Consider the following 15,353-nt stretch of genomic DNA (forward strand, 5'->3'; position numbering starts at 1 on the left):
CATCAGAACAATGATTCCAATAATAAATATATATATATACTGCTCAAAAAAATAAAGGGAACACTTAAACAACACAATATAACTCCAAGTAAATCAAACTTCTGTGAAATCAAACTGTACACTTAGGAAGCAACACTGATTGACCCGACGAGGGTCCCCGTTGTCAATCAGTGTTGCTTCCTAAGTGGACAGTTTGATTTCACAGAAGTTTGATTTACTTGGAGTTATATTGTGTTGTTTAAGTGTTCCCTTTATTTTTTTGAGCAGTGTATAAAGCCTATGTGTAAATTTTTGGGCATATGTGGATTATAGAAACTCTACACTATCCATCTGATCCTTGTTTTATTTTTTTTTTTCGGAACTAGCGGCCTAAAAGATGCAGTAAAAGAGCCGTAAACGGGACTGGATCTCGGGCCGCCCACTACAACCACAGTGCTACGCGGCGCTCCCTAGTAATTTTTATTTAAAAATTTTTTGTTGTATATTACGCAATTTTACAACTGTTTACCAGTGCAGATGTCCAATATTAAAACTGTATTCGGGCCATGAATATTATGTCTGACCAGAGGAGGAACTTGCTCCTCTGGTCAGACAGATGTGCACCAGTGACATCTAGCGGCCATGTTACGCAAATGTTTGATCTTTTGTACACTGTACTGAAAAAATACTTTCCTTTTTGTTGGCTTTATATTGGGCACACTTGAGTTTTAGTCCAAACTAATATCAGCATCAGCTAATGGTAACTTAAGCAAATGCAAATCATAGATTAAGTAAAAAACACAAAACATCAAAACCAACCTGGCTTTGTGTGAAAATACAATTGCTCATCCTGTTGTTTTTTGTGGTTCAGTTTCACGTACCACACATTGCCAATAGAAAAAGGACTCACTTAAACAGAACTCATCTGACATCATGAAGTGGCTAAATGATCTCAAAAAGCAACACACCACACCCAGATTTCAAGAAAAAAATCACACGCAAAAGGTTACGACTTTGGAGAGCTAGCAAAGAGCCACTATCCACCAACATGGAGGTGGTAATGTGATGGTCTGATGCAGATTGGCTACATCCGGCTTTGAAGGAGTTTGCTGTAGCTGGTGGGAGCAGAAAATCCTTAAGGAGAAACTTTACACAAATATACTTTTAATGACTGCATAGAACCCTACATTAAAACATTTGTTTTTGATTAGAAGACATTTAAAAACTGGGTGAAAAACATTAAAAAAACAAAACAATGAATCGTTCAAAGTTGATCAACTCGTTGGGGCAGAATTTATTTTGAGGGAAACATTCGACAAATTGCTCTGAATGTTCCAGGCGACACCAGGAGGTTCCCTTTGTTTGATATTTCAACGGCTCTACCCGTGTATCTGCTGATGACAGGAAGTGGATGTCAGCCCTACAATAGTAAATGTTGCCAACAGGCTGATGGAGGAAACAGTGCGGCGATGACCAACACAATGAAACAGATGGCCGCCCTTCGTTCAAGCCAAAAAACTCATCTGATTTAAGGCTCTCGTGTAGTGCAGTCAGTCTGGACTTCTCTCTTTGGGTAAAGTGTTTGAAATGGAAAATTAACAGCATCTTTTTTTAAAAAAAAAACAATAGTTAGAATTACACACATTAAAGTTGATAGTTTCTGCAGTGTAAACAATGCTTTGGTGCATACACCTCTTTGGAAAGACGTAGTCTTCCTGCATTAGCTCGTTTAACCTTGGCATAATGGCTTACTTTTAAGCGAATATTTACAAAAAAAGCTCCAAATGTTAATCGTGCAAAGTGGCTTCCCTTGCACCTCAACCCATAAGATGAATCGAGAGTCTTTAAAACAACTAGTTCTGAAACAGGAGAAATAGCAACTATATACAGAAAAGGCCAGCAGCCAGTAGCAATGAAAACACAAGAGGCAGCGTTAAAATCCAGCCGTTTGGTCGGAAGCGAACCAAATCCGTATATTTTAGAGGAAAGTTCAAGTGGCGAGAGCCAGTGGAGGACGTCGTGCTTCACCGGTGGGCAAAGCCCCGTCTGTGGGGACAGACGTCCAGGTCGTCCACACGGAGCTGGCTGGCGTAGTCGGAGTCCCAGTCCCGGAGGAAGAGCCGCTCCGCCTGGCTCGGCAGCGTCTGCTGGCCCTGGTTTACAGCCGAGCCGGTCTGGTTCACCACCAGGCCCACGCCGGCCGTGTGCGTGAAGTAGTTCTGAGACCAGTTGGACGTGCCTGAGAACGGAAACAGGTTTCAGACAACCATGTACTTCATTTAAAGTTTCGAAGTATGGAGCAGCCGTGTTTCTATTGGCTGTGTAAATTGTGCAAATTGGAATTACAAAAAAAAAAAGAAAGGTACTATACGGAAACACAAAGTTTGTAAAATAAAAACAAAACATTTCCGATGAGTTTTTGTGCTAGGATGAGTTTGTTTTTTTTGGCATATTTCACAAAACAGAAATGGAAACACTTTTTGCATCTCGAGTCCTGTGGTCAGTAGTAACTGAATGTTACTACTGGCAGAAAAGACGAAAAAGACAACAGGAAGTGGTGGGAGGAGAATGATATGGCATGACTTAACTTATCGTGTGTATAAACGTATTTACTTGATTTTAATTGTGTTTTTCATTTAATGGAAATGCAGCAGTTGCTAAATTGTTTTTGTTCAACATTAGAAGAACAGTAGCTGGGTTTTTGCTAAATGGGAAAGAGCAAATTTCAGAAAAACTCAAGTTTTTTGAGAAAAGGTTTTTGTGCCAAGATGAGGTTTGGTATTTTTCTGTCATTTTTAGAAAAACCAAGGAAACTTCAGTTTGAAAAGTGGAACAGGTTCTAGAAAAAAACAGGTTCAAAAGTTGATCATTTTTCAGGTTTGGAAATGTTGAGTTTCAAACGTCAAAAATGTGCAACTTTTGACATTTAAAAATGTCCATCTTTCTTTCTAAAGCATTTTCCACTTTTCAAAATCTGAAGTTTCCTTGGTTTCCTTAATTTTTTAGTTTTTTGGCAGAAATGTACTCTTCTTATTATGCTCCATCGTAGGCATTAAAAAAGCCAAACAGACGATGCGGGACAGTGACGTACACGGAAGGAAAGAAATCTTGAGTGTCCGTCATATGAAAGGTCTTTGGCAATATGACCTGAAACCACCTAACAATTTGTGTCACTTTGGCTTCGGATGAAGTATGCCAAAGCTTAGTGCTCTGCTTCCCGGCAGAATGTAAATGCTACACGTTTCAGCTGTTTTTAATCAGAGAACATGTTGATCCACCTTAAACATAAAGTCGTAATTATGTGCAGCATACCTAAATAGAGAACTCTGTCCGTCACCATGTATTTGGCGTGATTGACACGTGCAAAGGGGATCTTCATCTGCTCTTCTGTTGACGGCACCGTAAAGATTTTCTGCAAACAGAAACAAGATTAAAGTCACTTTTGTTTTTATCATCTTCATCATCAGTACTTGTTCTGGTTTTGGCTACAGAGCTGATGATAATCTCACCACATCAATGTTGCATTGGAGTGGAGGCCTGCTGAGCACCAGCAGGGACTGCAGGAAGATGAACATGGAGGCCGGAGAGTGCTCCCAGCAGCTGACCATCAGTCTGACCTGCACCCCTCTGGTGCACGCTGCGGCACGCAGCCTGGAGTCGATGGCGGGCCAGAACCTGCAGGATTGAGACACAAGGAAAGTTAAAAAGAAGGAAAGAAAAGAAACGTTTTGTCTGTTTAATCAACCGGCTGGACGTACTGTAGTGGCTCTGTGTACTGAGACAGAGGGAGGTAGTCCATGACCGATATGTGGATGAACCTCCGGGCGTCATCGATGACAGACAGGATGGTAGACAGATCGTCGGAGCGCCCTCTGGCGGAGATGGGCGGCGGCGCGCTCTGCAGGGAGACGGAGGAAAAAAAGCAAAACAAAACAAAAAAACCCGCAAAGGTTTGGGCTTCCAGGAACATAAAAGCTGATAAGAAACGAGACGAGCAGTAGACTCACAGACAGGTAGACCTGAGCAGGGACTCCATTAAAGTTTAGGTCCAGAGGTTTGTCGGCGCTGGACAGAGCGGACAGACGGGCAGGCCAGAACGGAGGGAGGGAGCCGTTCTGGGACCCCCCGACAGCCCAGTACACCCCAAAGATCCGAAAGGCGTCCTGAGCCAGGCAGCTGCAGTCCTCCACTGACAGCCCCACCTCCTTCACCTGCCACACACACACACACACACAGAGTTGTGTTTTCATCACTTGTGGGGACTTCACATTGATTTCCATTAATTTCTACCGCCTAGCCCTTACCCATAATCCTAGCCCTAACCCTAACCATTACATACCTAACCACTAACCCAAAAACATGTCCCCTTGTGGGGACATTTTCATGGGGACCACGAAAATGTCCCCACAAGGAGCAATGGTCCCCATAACCTCACATTGTAGATAGAAATAGCTTCCCATAAGGATATAAAAACCTGGTACACACACACAGAGTTATGTATTATGTATGGCTTTATGGAGAATCACCTGAAGAAAGAACAAATATGCACAATACATTGCAAACACATCTGTGTTAGTCTTTTTTTTTTTTTTTTTAACTTTCAGGAAGTTATGATTCGTTCTAATTGTGTGCAATATTAACATCACAAACTCTTTGTACTTTTTAGCCTTCTGGATCACAGCAGCACATATTATTACTATTGAACAGGGCAAAGGTCACAGAGAGAGGAGGAAGGATATGTGGGCTTTCACAGGAACGAGCCTCCTTAGATAGACAGTGTGACTTTGAATCTCACTTATGATTTTATACATCATAATTATGACTTTAAAATTTTAAATTACAACTTTTGACTTTCTATCTCAATTATGACTGTTTCTTGTAGCTGTGACTTAAACTCAAAATTCAAACTTTTGCTATGATTTATTCTAATAATTCTAATGACTTTTATTCAAATTGATTTACTTTCATTATAACCTTTACTCTCATAAATGACTTATAGTAATTATGACAATAAAACTTGATATTATTTTTATTCTTGTAATTTTGAAATTAACACTCAATATTATTACTTATTTTAATAATTAGTATTGTAAAACTTGAAATTATGACTTTCTCTTGGGCTTTTATTGTTTCTCTTTTGTGTCAGAAATGGGCTTCCATACACAACATCACATCGTTCTAAAGAGGAAGAAAAGTTATTTTCTGTATGTTTTGAAATAAAAGTGTATCGTGCATTTCTATTGCAGAGTTAAGGGGGTATGGATACTTATGCAAGACTATTTTTTCTCAAAATGAATCAGCTGAATGATCAGCCCACTGAATTACGTTTCAACCAAAGGATGGGAAACTTCCCTACATTAGGAAAAATTCTTTTGAAATGGCCAAAAAACACATTTCTCCTGTAGCTCCATCTGGAGGTGAGGCTCTAAATCTCCATGCTGCTGTACCTGACTCAGAGAGCGCCAGTCCATGTTAGCGCTTCCCAGGTAGAAATGCTTCTGGTCCACGACCCAGAGCTTGGTGTGAACGATGCCTCCGGTCACAGCGCTCAGGTTCACCTCTCTGACCTGTGCACCTTCCGTAGACAACATGGCGGATCGTTATTAAGAACACAGCTCTGAAACGCCAACATGGCGCTGTAGCCGGAACATGTTGGGGTTCCTACCTGCTGCTCTCAGTTCTGCTGTGTCCTGCATTGAGGTTTGAGGGGCGTTGACAGCAACCTGGAGTTTCACGCCTCTGGATTCAAGTTTCTTGAGCTGCTCGAAGACTTTTCTCCCCTGCACAACGCAGAAACACGAAGGCATGAAAAAACCCTTCAGGGTTTCCTTTGCGTGTAATTTATAGTGGTGCAACGTCACTGCAAAATAAAAGTCTCAACACATTCAAAATGTATTAGAAGCCTGGCGGGCTGCCAGGCTTCACTTGGCCTCCCCACTTGGCTCACCTGGGAGTCTGAGGGGTGGTATGATTGGACGTCGCTGTCCCGCAGCGTGAAGTAAAACGCAGCGATGTGGACCGAGCTATTGGCCTTGTCCAGCAGACGGAGCCAGCTGTCTGCGATGCTCGGCCCGGGCGACGAGGAGGACGGGTACAGGCCAACGGGGATGCTCTCCACCAGCTGCACTCTGCACAGCACAGAGGGACATTCTGGATCAGCTTTCACTTCATTCGCATCCGTCAGAGGGGTTCAACCTCTGATAATACTTGCCGGCAGTCTGAGCTACAGTGCTCCGGCACCAAGCCGACGCCCTCCAGCCGGTGCAGCTCCAGCTGCGCCGCTAGCTGAGCCACGGACGTGGGAAGCCCGTAGAGCCAGAGGTGCAGGCCGAGCCCTCCCACCAGCAGCAAGAGGAAGAGAAAAACAGCGGAGCACATCGCCCTCTGTCAAACAAAGACAGAGACGCACATGACTCAAACTTGACACGGCGTGCAACCGTCCTGCATTCCACAGCTCTGACGGCAGGGTGTGGCCAGATTCCTTCAAGTATGACTGAAGAAGTTCACACGGCCATGAAAACATTGATAGACGGACTCAAATCTGATCTCTAAAAATTTGATCTTTTCCCAATCTGTAAATGCAGGTGATGGCAACGTTCTCCATTGTGGAAGTTGTTGCCAAGTAAAGAACATCTTATAGTTGAATACACTGGTTAAATGAAGTTGTTGGGTTTTTTTTAACCACATGTTGAGAGAGCAAGAAAGACTCAGATTACAGCAGAGTTCTACGTCTGTCTTGTAATGGAAGATGCTGGATTTGGAAATCTTAGGGTTAAGGTAGAGTATTGTCTCAACAAGAAGAGACTGTGTGTAATCCTAGACGCTAATATAAAATGCTAACGCTGCTTTAAAAGCTCTAATCTTTGCATCCTGTGCGTCTTTATGAAGGACAGTGGAACTCACCTTAGTGGACTGGGTGGTCTTCTCACTAGGTGCTTTTTTTGGTTCCACATAAGAGGCGGAGTCATCCATACAGGGTTCTTCTACTTCAGGATCTGGAAGCTTTGTTTGGCTTTTGAGCGGTTCCTGATGTTCCTCGACATCCTCTGAATCATTATCCTCGGATCTTTCGGTTGCCAGGTCGGCGTCCGAAGACGATCGGCTGCTCTGGGATTCGGTGGCTTTCACCGGCTCCCAAGGCGGTTCTTTTTCTATAATGCACTCTGTCTGCTCGACCACGGCGACGTCAGCCATCTCTTCAGATTTCTCTGTGTCTCCACAGGCGGAGAGGGTCAGCCCTGGGCGTTTTTCCTCTGGCTTCTGGCTGAGGACGCTCTCCTGCAGGATGGAACTCAGAAGTCCTTCTGGTGTGCTACCCACTTTAGTTTTGGAGCGTTTGTTCATGTCTTGCTCTGGCCTGAGAGGAGGTCTAGGGCTGGTGATCATGACACCCTGAGCAGGCTCTGGAATATTCCTTGTTTTCGAGGCAGTGATCGCAGAGATGTGATCCGCTGCGGAAGCATGTTCCACGCTGCTGGATAAAGAGGTCGTGATAAAGCTGGGAACACGGACAGACGGAGGAGGCAGCGCCGATTCTCCAACCTCGGGGAGTTTGGACTTTAAAGTTTCCACGCTCGCACTTCCGTCTTTGACAGAAGGTGGCACTACATGAACAGGGGCATCTTTTCTGGGAGAGGGAGGATTGGTGGTCTGACTTCCACTGCCCGGTCGCTCGGCGGCCTGACTTCCACTGCCCGGTCGCTCGGCGGCCTGACTTCCGCTGCCCAGTCGCTCGGCGGCCTGNGTCGCTCGGCGGCCTGACTTCCGCTGCCCGGTCGCTCAGCAGCCTGACTTCCACTGCCCGGTCGCTCGGCGGCCTGACTTCCGCTGCCCGGTCGCTTCTGGTAAGTGGGAATTCGGGAGACTGGTTTCCCACCTTTTCGGTTCATATCTTCTTTCTCCTCTGTTTCTTTTCTCTGGGTCCTTTCATCTATGTGGAGTGGATCCAGAACAACCCGGCAACCCTTCAGTTCCTGAGAAAGACATACGCATTGTTTGACTACAAAGCTCTGAATCTGAATATCACCACGGTAAGACACTAAGATCTACGTAACATCATCAACAGCAGTCGTTCAAAGTTTGGCTGAGTGTGTTACCTTCCTATAGCACAGAAATGACTAGTACACACACACCCATTCAAATTAGCTGCATGAACTGGCCCACCGCAGCCTGCGAGTTTGTTTGCTCACATGACACCGCCGTGACTACAGGATCAATTCATTCAAAGTTCTTCACAGACTCAGAGCTCCACCTGCTCTGCTTCTGCAGTTAACATTTCATAAATATGCAAGAGGCTCCATGGCAACCGTAACACACTGTTCCTTCAGGGCATCGGCAGTGTGAGGTCACATTTCAAGTTATTTCAGAGCTGCATTCACATCTCTACTCCTGCTCTAGAGATAGTTGGAAACTTCTCTTTGAGGGGAATATAAATTGTCTAAAAACGTTAAAAACAGGCTCCACCCCCCAGTAAATACAAAACATTAAACAGTAAGAAATAAACAATATTATATATAGGCCTGTAACAATAACAAATTTTACTGGATGGTAAAGTCTTCAAGAAATTAATGTGATAAGAATTTTTTTTGCTTTTGTGCTTTATATAATTTTTAAATTGTAGAAAAGTTTGTTGCTTTTCTGTAAAAAAAGAAAAAAAGCAATTACATAATTTTGCTCAACTACGTTCAAACAGTACTTTGTCTGCTTGAAGATTATAATGAGATGTTTACAGGTGAACGCTTTTACCAGACCTAAATAGTGAATTCTCCATCTTATGTCTTAATATTCTGTTCAATTAACCATACTTTGAGTCAAAATGTATTATTCTCATCCATCCATACTACTATATAATGATACTATTAATTCTGCACTTTTAAACCACCTTTATTGTTTTATGTTTGCCTTAAAACAGTCAGACGTTAAAGTACGGCCCTCCAATCAGATTCAACAATGACATAAAAAACACCTTTTAAAGAGTCTCTCTTTCAAAGAAAAATGAAAAAAAGAGTAATGCCTGAGGCAGCACTGCATTACAAATGCTAAGGTACAAAAACAAATTTCAGCACTGAGTGCTTTAAATAGACATGTTTGCAGCTCTAAGTGGAAGCAACCAAATCAGAAAATCGTCCACCCATGACTTTGAGCTTACCCCATTAATGCCAAACAAAGTCTACATTTCCTGCTGTAGTAAAAGTGTGTGTAGAGTTAACCTTCCTCTGGTTCAGAGCTGGTAAAAACCCTCCCCACTGAAGTCATCCAGCAGGAGAGAGTCTGACCCGCTGAGATCTGACGGGAAGCAAAACAAAGCGGAGAACCGAGCAAACACTGAGCTTCCACAACAAAGAGTCGGTCTTCACGGTTCAAAAGGAAGAAAGGAGCCAATGGGAGAAAGTTAATCACACAGTACAGTTCTGTGTGACTAACACAGTTCTGCTTCTACTAGCTTAAGTTAAGACATTTTCAGCTTTTAAATACTTCAAGTATCAGTGGCAAGTTCATTTCAATAATTTTTTTTGAAAAATTACAACTCATACAGATTAAACTGACACAAAGCAATATATTGTGTTTATGTGTGTGCTTGTTTTGAGGATTATGGCTGACAGATAATGGAAACGCAGAGAAATACAGTTTTTCTGATCAGTAAATTGAAAAATACCAATTACAAAAAGCAATTGTTGTTCCATATCTGAGCATGTTTATGGAAAATTGAGTGAAAGGAAAACAGTGCAAGTGATTAGGGTTAAGGTGAAGTGAAGGTTTCTCCATGTAGAATCACATTTAAATTAAAAAAAACCCACACATTTGAATAGTCTACTGCACATGTGTCAAACTCAAGGGTCAGGGGCCAAATTCAGCCCATCGTTGCTTTTTATATGGTCCTCTAGACTCCGGAGGGACGCATAAATACAAGCTTCAAGATAAATTGCTCAAATATTATTTTATCAGTCAAATCAAAATCAATTTTTTCATTTTTATCTGTATGCTGCCAAATTACATCAATCGGTCTGTCCACTTTTCCGCAAAAATTCACACGAAATTGACAGCTTCCGATTGCTAATGCCCGATTGCAAGTTTATTACAAATTTTCAGCAAAAATGGTCAAAAACATTGGGTTTAAAGAACAAACTCCCAACTGCAGGTGGTGGTATTTCTTACTTCTACCCCACTGCTGCCTCAAACTTAGTTATAGTCTGCAATTGATGTGTAAAGCAACAAAAAGTCACATTAACAGTCATATATAAGCAGAAATATCTCGATATTTTTGCAAATATTTTTAAATAACCGCCAAAAAGTTTTAATTTTTATTGCAAAAAACAAAAAATAATAATAATAATAATGATAAATCTTGGAGGGACTAATCAGTTCATTCAATATTACATTTTAAGTAGCGAGAATGCAGAGACAGCTATTTACTAATATTTTTAATTAATTTTTATTATGGATTTTATTAGCATTTTCTGGCATCACTTGCCCTTTAAGAACATTCTGGTCTAATGAAATATTATATGCAAGCTTTTCCTAGAAAAATCCCCCACAACACTTTAGTTTAATATTTAACTGGCTTATAGAGAAGGACACTTCGGCTGCCTTATGACATTTCCTGTTCCAGTATCTGCTGCAGGGAGCCACAGCAGATACTGGTGTGTTTTGTCATAACAGACCAAAGAGTGAACGGGCCTCTTACCCGTTGGTCTGTCTCCTCAGCAGCTTCCTCCTCCAGTTCTGCCTCATGTCTCTCCATCACTCTGCTCGGGATGGCCTCAGGCTCTGACTCATCAGGCTCCTGACAGAAACGGATTGGTTATAATCAGCTAATGGGGTGCAGCACTTCCGAACGACACTAAATATGCTGAACATGCCGTCCAAGGGATGATACTGACAGACTGCTGCTGACTGTATTTAAAGCTACGGCAGTAATATAAGTTAGTAATATTGAGGGGGCGGGGGGGGGGAGCAGTTTAAGCTTCTAAAGTGAAAATTACTTATTGAATTACGAAAAAACTTACCATAACGCTGTAGTGTACGGGTTATAGAGTATTAAGTTTTAGGCTGTAGCAGGGAAGAGGAAGGGGGGCTCCCCCCCTTTAAGGTGCAGTTAAGGTTAGCTCCGTACAGTTAACTTAAGCTAACTGCTTTAAATAAACTAACACGAAAACGGCAAATAGTTCTGACGTGAGAATTAAAGCAGTTGGCACTAGGGCTACAAACATAACCCCTTTTAAAGAAAGAAAAGACAAAGTAGTTTGCTATAAACGTCGGTGCTGCTGCTGCTGCTGCCGTTGACGCTAACGAGCGAGCTACGTGGCCGTCCTCCTTTTTTGTAGTTCTCAGCAAGCAGCAGCGGCGGAGGAAGAGGAGGCGGAAAGACTGAGTAATAAAAGTACCCACCTCATAATGCCGATTCAGACGCGGGCGTGTCGACCTCCGCCTCGGCGTTGGCTCTAATTCGACCCGATTCGACCGTCTGGACCGTAGCACCATCGGCATCCTGGAGCGGTTTTAATAATGTAGCAAGCAGATTTGTGGAACGAAGACGCGCTAACGGTTGGAGCGGAACGTCAACAGTAGCCAGTAATGAGAAGGAGCCAACGGCGGCAAAACAAATGCCAAAGCAGCGGCCTTCAGAGGTAACGTTATTAAGAGAACCTGCCGGGCTTTCTATAAATACAGCAGTCAGTAGTGGTCTGAAGATAACATGTGGGATTTGAATGGGTCGTCCTTCACGGAGATTCATAAACAACAACTTGAAGTAACCGCGATATCCTGTCAACGTTGATTGGCGGTTGGAACAGAAGAGAAGTTGACGCACGGACGTCAGTTGGGAACGCCCAGCCATGTTGTGAGTGGTATTTTAAACCTGAAACATTTATCATCTTAACAAAAAAAAACTATGAATCTATATTTAATTCTCAGTTCCCATCTTTGAAACACACTCACAAATATCTCTGTAATATTAAATCACTATCAACCTTTAAATTCAGTTTTAATACACACCCCTTCAGAATTGCTTTTTTAAAAAAATTATAAATCCCTTTATTTTCTAACTGTTAAATGTTTCCTATTACATTGTTCAGAATCCTTGTTTGTTCTGTATATATTCCTTGTTTTTTGTACAATGTATTTGATTGACTAGAAAAATGCCTTGAAATTAAATTAAATATTATTAAATTTGATTTGATATGTATTTTTGTCATAACATTTTATTTTTTCTTTTATTCTTTATTATATGTATTTTAATGTCTGTTTTTCTAGAAGTTTCTGAAGTTTGTGGCATATTAAACTCTCTTTTAATAAAATTCTGAACGTTTCTCTCTTACCTTTGCCTTTTCAAAGTTCTTTGGATTCCCCATGCTGCCATACAAATAAGCCCGATTTCACTTACTATGTTGATCAAATAGAATAGCTCAGTTAAATGCAGTTGAATTATGGTTAATAAAATCTAGTGGAGCATATTTTAGTTCAGTTTTATTGGTGGTTCCGTCTTTGACAGGTATATTGTTTGTTTTTGTCTCAGTGATCATCAGCATTGGTTCTAAAATGTTTTTTTTTTTTTTTTTTTTGTACTTAAAAGTTATCAAAAGCAGATAAACGTAATCATTAGCACTTCTTTTTGGATAAAACGATGGAGTCAATTTCAATTGCAGGAACCTGTTTTCCTTTTCCAAACAAACCCTCCTCGTTCCTCGACGCGAGTTCACCTCTCACAATATGGCGGACGCGCCGGTGCGCTGTTACAAAGGCTCCGCCTCTCAGACGTTACACACGGAAAGAAGGGATTACCGTCTTCGGTCGGCTGCTCATCCTTCAGCTCCATGTTCACCTGAGGCGAAAAGGTCTGTTATTGTCGTCAATTCATTAACTACAGGTGAAACTAGGATTATTTTTACGAGACTTTGCGTGGCGTGACTGGCGGGCGGAAGCGCAGAGACGTAACGTAGGTGTTTGCGGTTAGCTTCGGTTGAGGTTCGGTACCTTGAAGGGAGCAGTCGGGTTGTTTATGTAATAAAAAACAAAGGGAAGGTAGTCGGATCGGGTCATTTGGGTCTCAAAGGTTGCAGCAATTCACCGAGGGGTGTCTCACTTGTTACATGTATGATTAATTCAACTTTTATATAGTCAAACACAGATTTATGAAGTGTTGTATAATCCAGTTTGTTGAAACTGAAACAACCAGCGTCTCCTGCATTGATGTTATTGTGCGATTAGTGAGAGTGAACAGAGTCACCTTACTGTATGTAGCCATACAGTAAATGTTTGTTTTTATAATAACTAAGATTATCATGAAAATGTCATTAAAAGACAAAACGCTTCAGAAATACACCTGCTGCCAAATGAGTGCATTTACAGCATATTTATATATTTTTCATTTTCTACCCCGGTGGACCTCTTATCCTCTGACCTTTGCCATTGATGGAGGAAATAATCATGCTTTCTACATCGTTTATGTCGCATCTCGTAGACCACGGGTGTCAAACTCCAGTCCTGGAGGGCCCACTGCCCTGCAACTTTTGGATGTGCCCCTGCTGCACCACACCTGAATAGAATAATTAGGTCATTAGTAAGGATCTGGAGGACTGATCTACACAAGGAGGAGGCAATCAAACCATTGCATTCCAGTGTTTTATACCTTTGGCACTAAAAACTGCAGGATAGTGGCCCTTGAGGACTGGAGTTTGACATCCCTGTCATAGACAAACATTGGAATTTATATCGGGAGCAAACAACCCCCGTCCCCCCCCCAAAAAAGCGTAAACAACATGATTTGAGAATGTTTTTAAAGGCGCTGACTTGCTTCTGCATGCTCTTCATTCCTTCTGTCTCGATGTTTTCACCTGGAGATTTTTCAGTAAACGTGCTGAGCACTGTAGTGTTTTTTTTTATTTTTATTTGTTTTTAACTCACCCAGGTCCATGTTGAGGATTCTTCACAATCTGATTGTGCAAACAGCCATCACACTGAGCTGTTTACTACTTATCCTCAGTCGGGACGGGACAGTGTTTACATTGTGTTTTTCCTTGACAAAAATGCCCAGTTCCTCCTCTGGGCCTGATACACTATCTGATCTCCCTTGCTGCATGTCATGGAGGTTTGCACAGGGCAATCTCAAATTTCAGCAACATCTTTTGTTCCCTTATCATTTTCTCCACGTCTTAGATTTTGTGTGTGTGTGTGTGTGTGTGTGTGTGTGTGTGTGTGTGTGTGTGTGTGTGTGTGTGTGTGTGTGTGTGTGAGAGGGAGAGAAAAAGAGAGACCCTGCTCTGGAAAGAGTACTGCACAATTGGAGAAAACATGACCGTTCACCTGTAGTGATTAATCAGAAGCAGTCCATCGCTCCATGGCAACTCTGACATCCACAACTCGGGTGGGAGTGGCAATCAATCAACACAGGAAAAAAACTAAACAAAACGTATAAATAAAAAAAAATAAAAACTCCACTCCACTAATCTGACCTTTACAGAAAGTTTGGCGAGACGTAATTGTTGAATGTGGGGCTGACATTGTTTGATTAATTGTGATGCATTGATGACTGAAATAATCGTCAACTAATTTAGTAATCGATTAATTAACATTTGCTGAACGACATGTTCAGAGCCATAATTAAGCCAAAAACGGTATAATTTTTAAAAAAATAAAATATACACACACACACACACATTTTTACATGTAAAAAAAAAACCAATAAAACGTTTTCTATAAATATGGTCAACCCAGAGCTCCTCAAGTGGCAAAGTTTTAGCTTCACCTGGCTCAAATTTTGCAAAAAGAGAAACTTCTATGAAGCACCTTTTGCCATCCAGGTATTAATCTGTTAATCTGGAAAATAATCACCAGATTAGTGTGATATTGTGTTGATGTTAAATCAAGCAGAAAAGGCTATTTATTTATTTGCTTCAGATGCAACCTTTGCTACAAATAATCAGAGGTTAACTAAAGGAATGCTGTCATTGACTTCTAGGCAACAAAATGTTTTCTCATTCAAAAATGAACTGAATTATTCTTTATGAGCATATTGAATGTATTTCTAATATTGTTTAAAAATGGCTTAAGTGGCTGAATGAAAAATCTGCAAAACATGGCAAATATTTTATGCAATTAGTTAGAGGTGTGCCGATCGATCGGTCACCGATCATAATCGGCCGATTTTCGTGAAAAAGTGCACGATCGGTGATCGCCGATCATTGGCTCTTGTTGCCGATACCGATCGCCTGCGTCTCATTTCGCAGCCTGCCTGTGCAGCTGGTCTCCTCTTTCCTTCACTCTGCGCAAACGCGCAGCAACAAATCCTAAGCGATGTGGAACTATAACGCACTGAGTGAATGGGGAAGTTTGCGTGTTACGGCGGAAAATTGAAGCACGTCAAAATGCATCAACAC

At 41.8% G+C, this 15,353-nt stretch overlaps 2 protein-coding genes across 7 annotated transcripts in view; one reads left to right on the top strand and one right to left on the bottom strand.

The window, feature by feature from the left end:
• Positions 1 to 1,253: 1,253 nt before the first annotated feature.
• pld7 (phospholipase D family, member 7) lies at positions 1,254 to 12,840 on the bottom strand. Of its 6 annotated transcripts, none has more exons than XM_008419802.2 (13): positions 12,760 to 12,840; positions 10,664 to 10,762; positions 7,767 to 7,952; positions 6,883 to 7,719; positions 6,191 to 6,363; positions 5,927 to 6,107; positions 5,645 to 5,759; positions 5,427 to 5,554; positions 3,987 to 4,190; positions 3,738 to 3,877; positions 3,489 to 3,654; positions 3,292 to 3,391; positions 1,254 to 2,218 (listed from the first exon to the last, which is right to left on the bottom strand). In XM_008419802.2, the coding sequence occupies exons 1-13, from the start codon at positions 12,778 to 12,780 to the stop codon at positions 2,004 to 2,006; spliced, it is 2,565 nt and encodes an 854-aa protein (XP_008418024.1). In that variant the 5' UTR covers positions 12,781 to 12,840; the 3' UTR covers positions 1,254 to 2,003. The 6 variants fall into 6 exon arrangements, with proteins under 6 accessions (XP_008418024.1, XP_017162684.1, XP_008418023.1 ...); XM_017307195.1 differs by lacking the exon at positions 12,760 to 12,840 and adding an exon at positions 11,368 to 11,905 and having other exon boundaries at positions 7,797 to 7,952; XM_008419801.2 differs by lacking the exon at positions 12,760 to 12,840 and adding an exon at positions 11,368 to 11,905 and having other exon boundaries at positions 6,883 to 7,689.
• gpr137 (G protein-coupled receptor 137) overlaps positions 12,705 to 15,353 on the top strand; it is a 7,396-nt gene continuing 4,747 nt past the window's right edge. The window contains exon 1 of the mRNA XM_008419799.1: positions 12,705 to 12,812. The gene's annotated coding sequence lies outside the window, so the exon portion shown is untranslated. The remainder of the gene's footprint in view (positions 12,813 to 15,353) is intronic.

Source organism: Poecilia reticulata, linkage group LG10 (genome assembly GCF_000633615.1).
Source record: "Poecilia reticulata strain Guanapo linkage group LG10, Guppy_female_1.0+MT, whole genome shotgun sequence".
In the NCBI taxonomy this organism is placed as follows: domain Eukaryota; kingdom Metazoa; phylum Chordata; class Actinopteri; order Cyprinodontiformes; family Poeciliidae; genus Poecilia; species Poecilia reticulata.

What these genes read in the sequence shown, in the direction of transcription:
- pld7 (XM_008419800.2), bottom strand. Translation starts at nt 11,466, where the DNA reads ATGCCGATGGTGCTACGGTCCAGACGGTCGAATCGGGTCGAATTAGAG. An exon ending in ACTGGCGCTCTCTGAGTCAG is followed by an intron (nt 4,191 to 5,426) that starts GTACAGCAGCAT and finishes TGTGTGTGGCAG; the next exon opens with GTGAAGGAGGTGGGGCTGTC. An exon ending in CTGCTCAGGTCTACCTGTCT is followed by an intron (nt 3,878 to 3,986) that starts GTGAGTCTACTG and finishes GTCTCCCTGCAG; the next exon opens with AGCGCGCCGCCGCCCATCTC.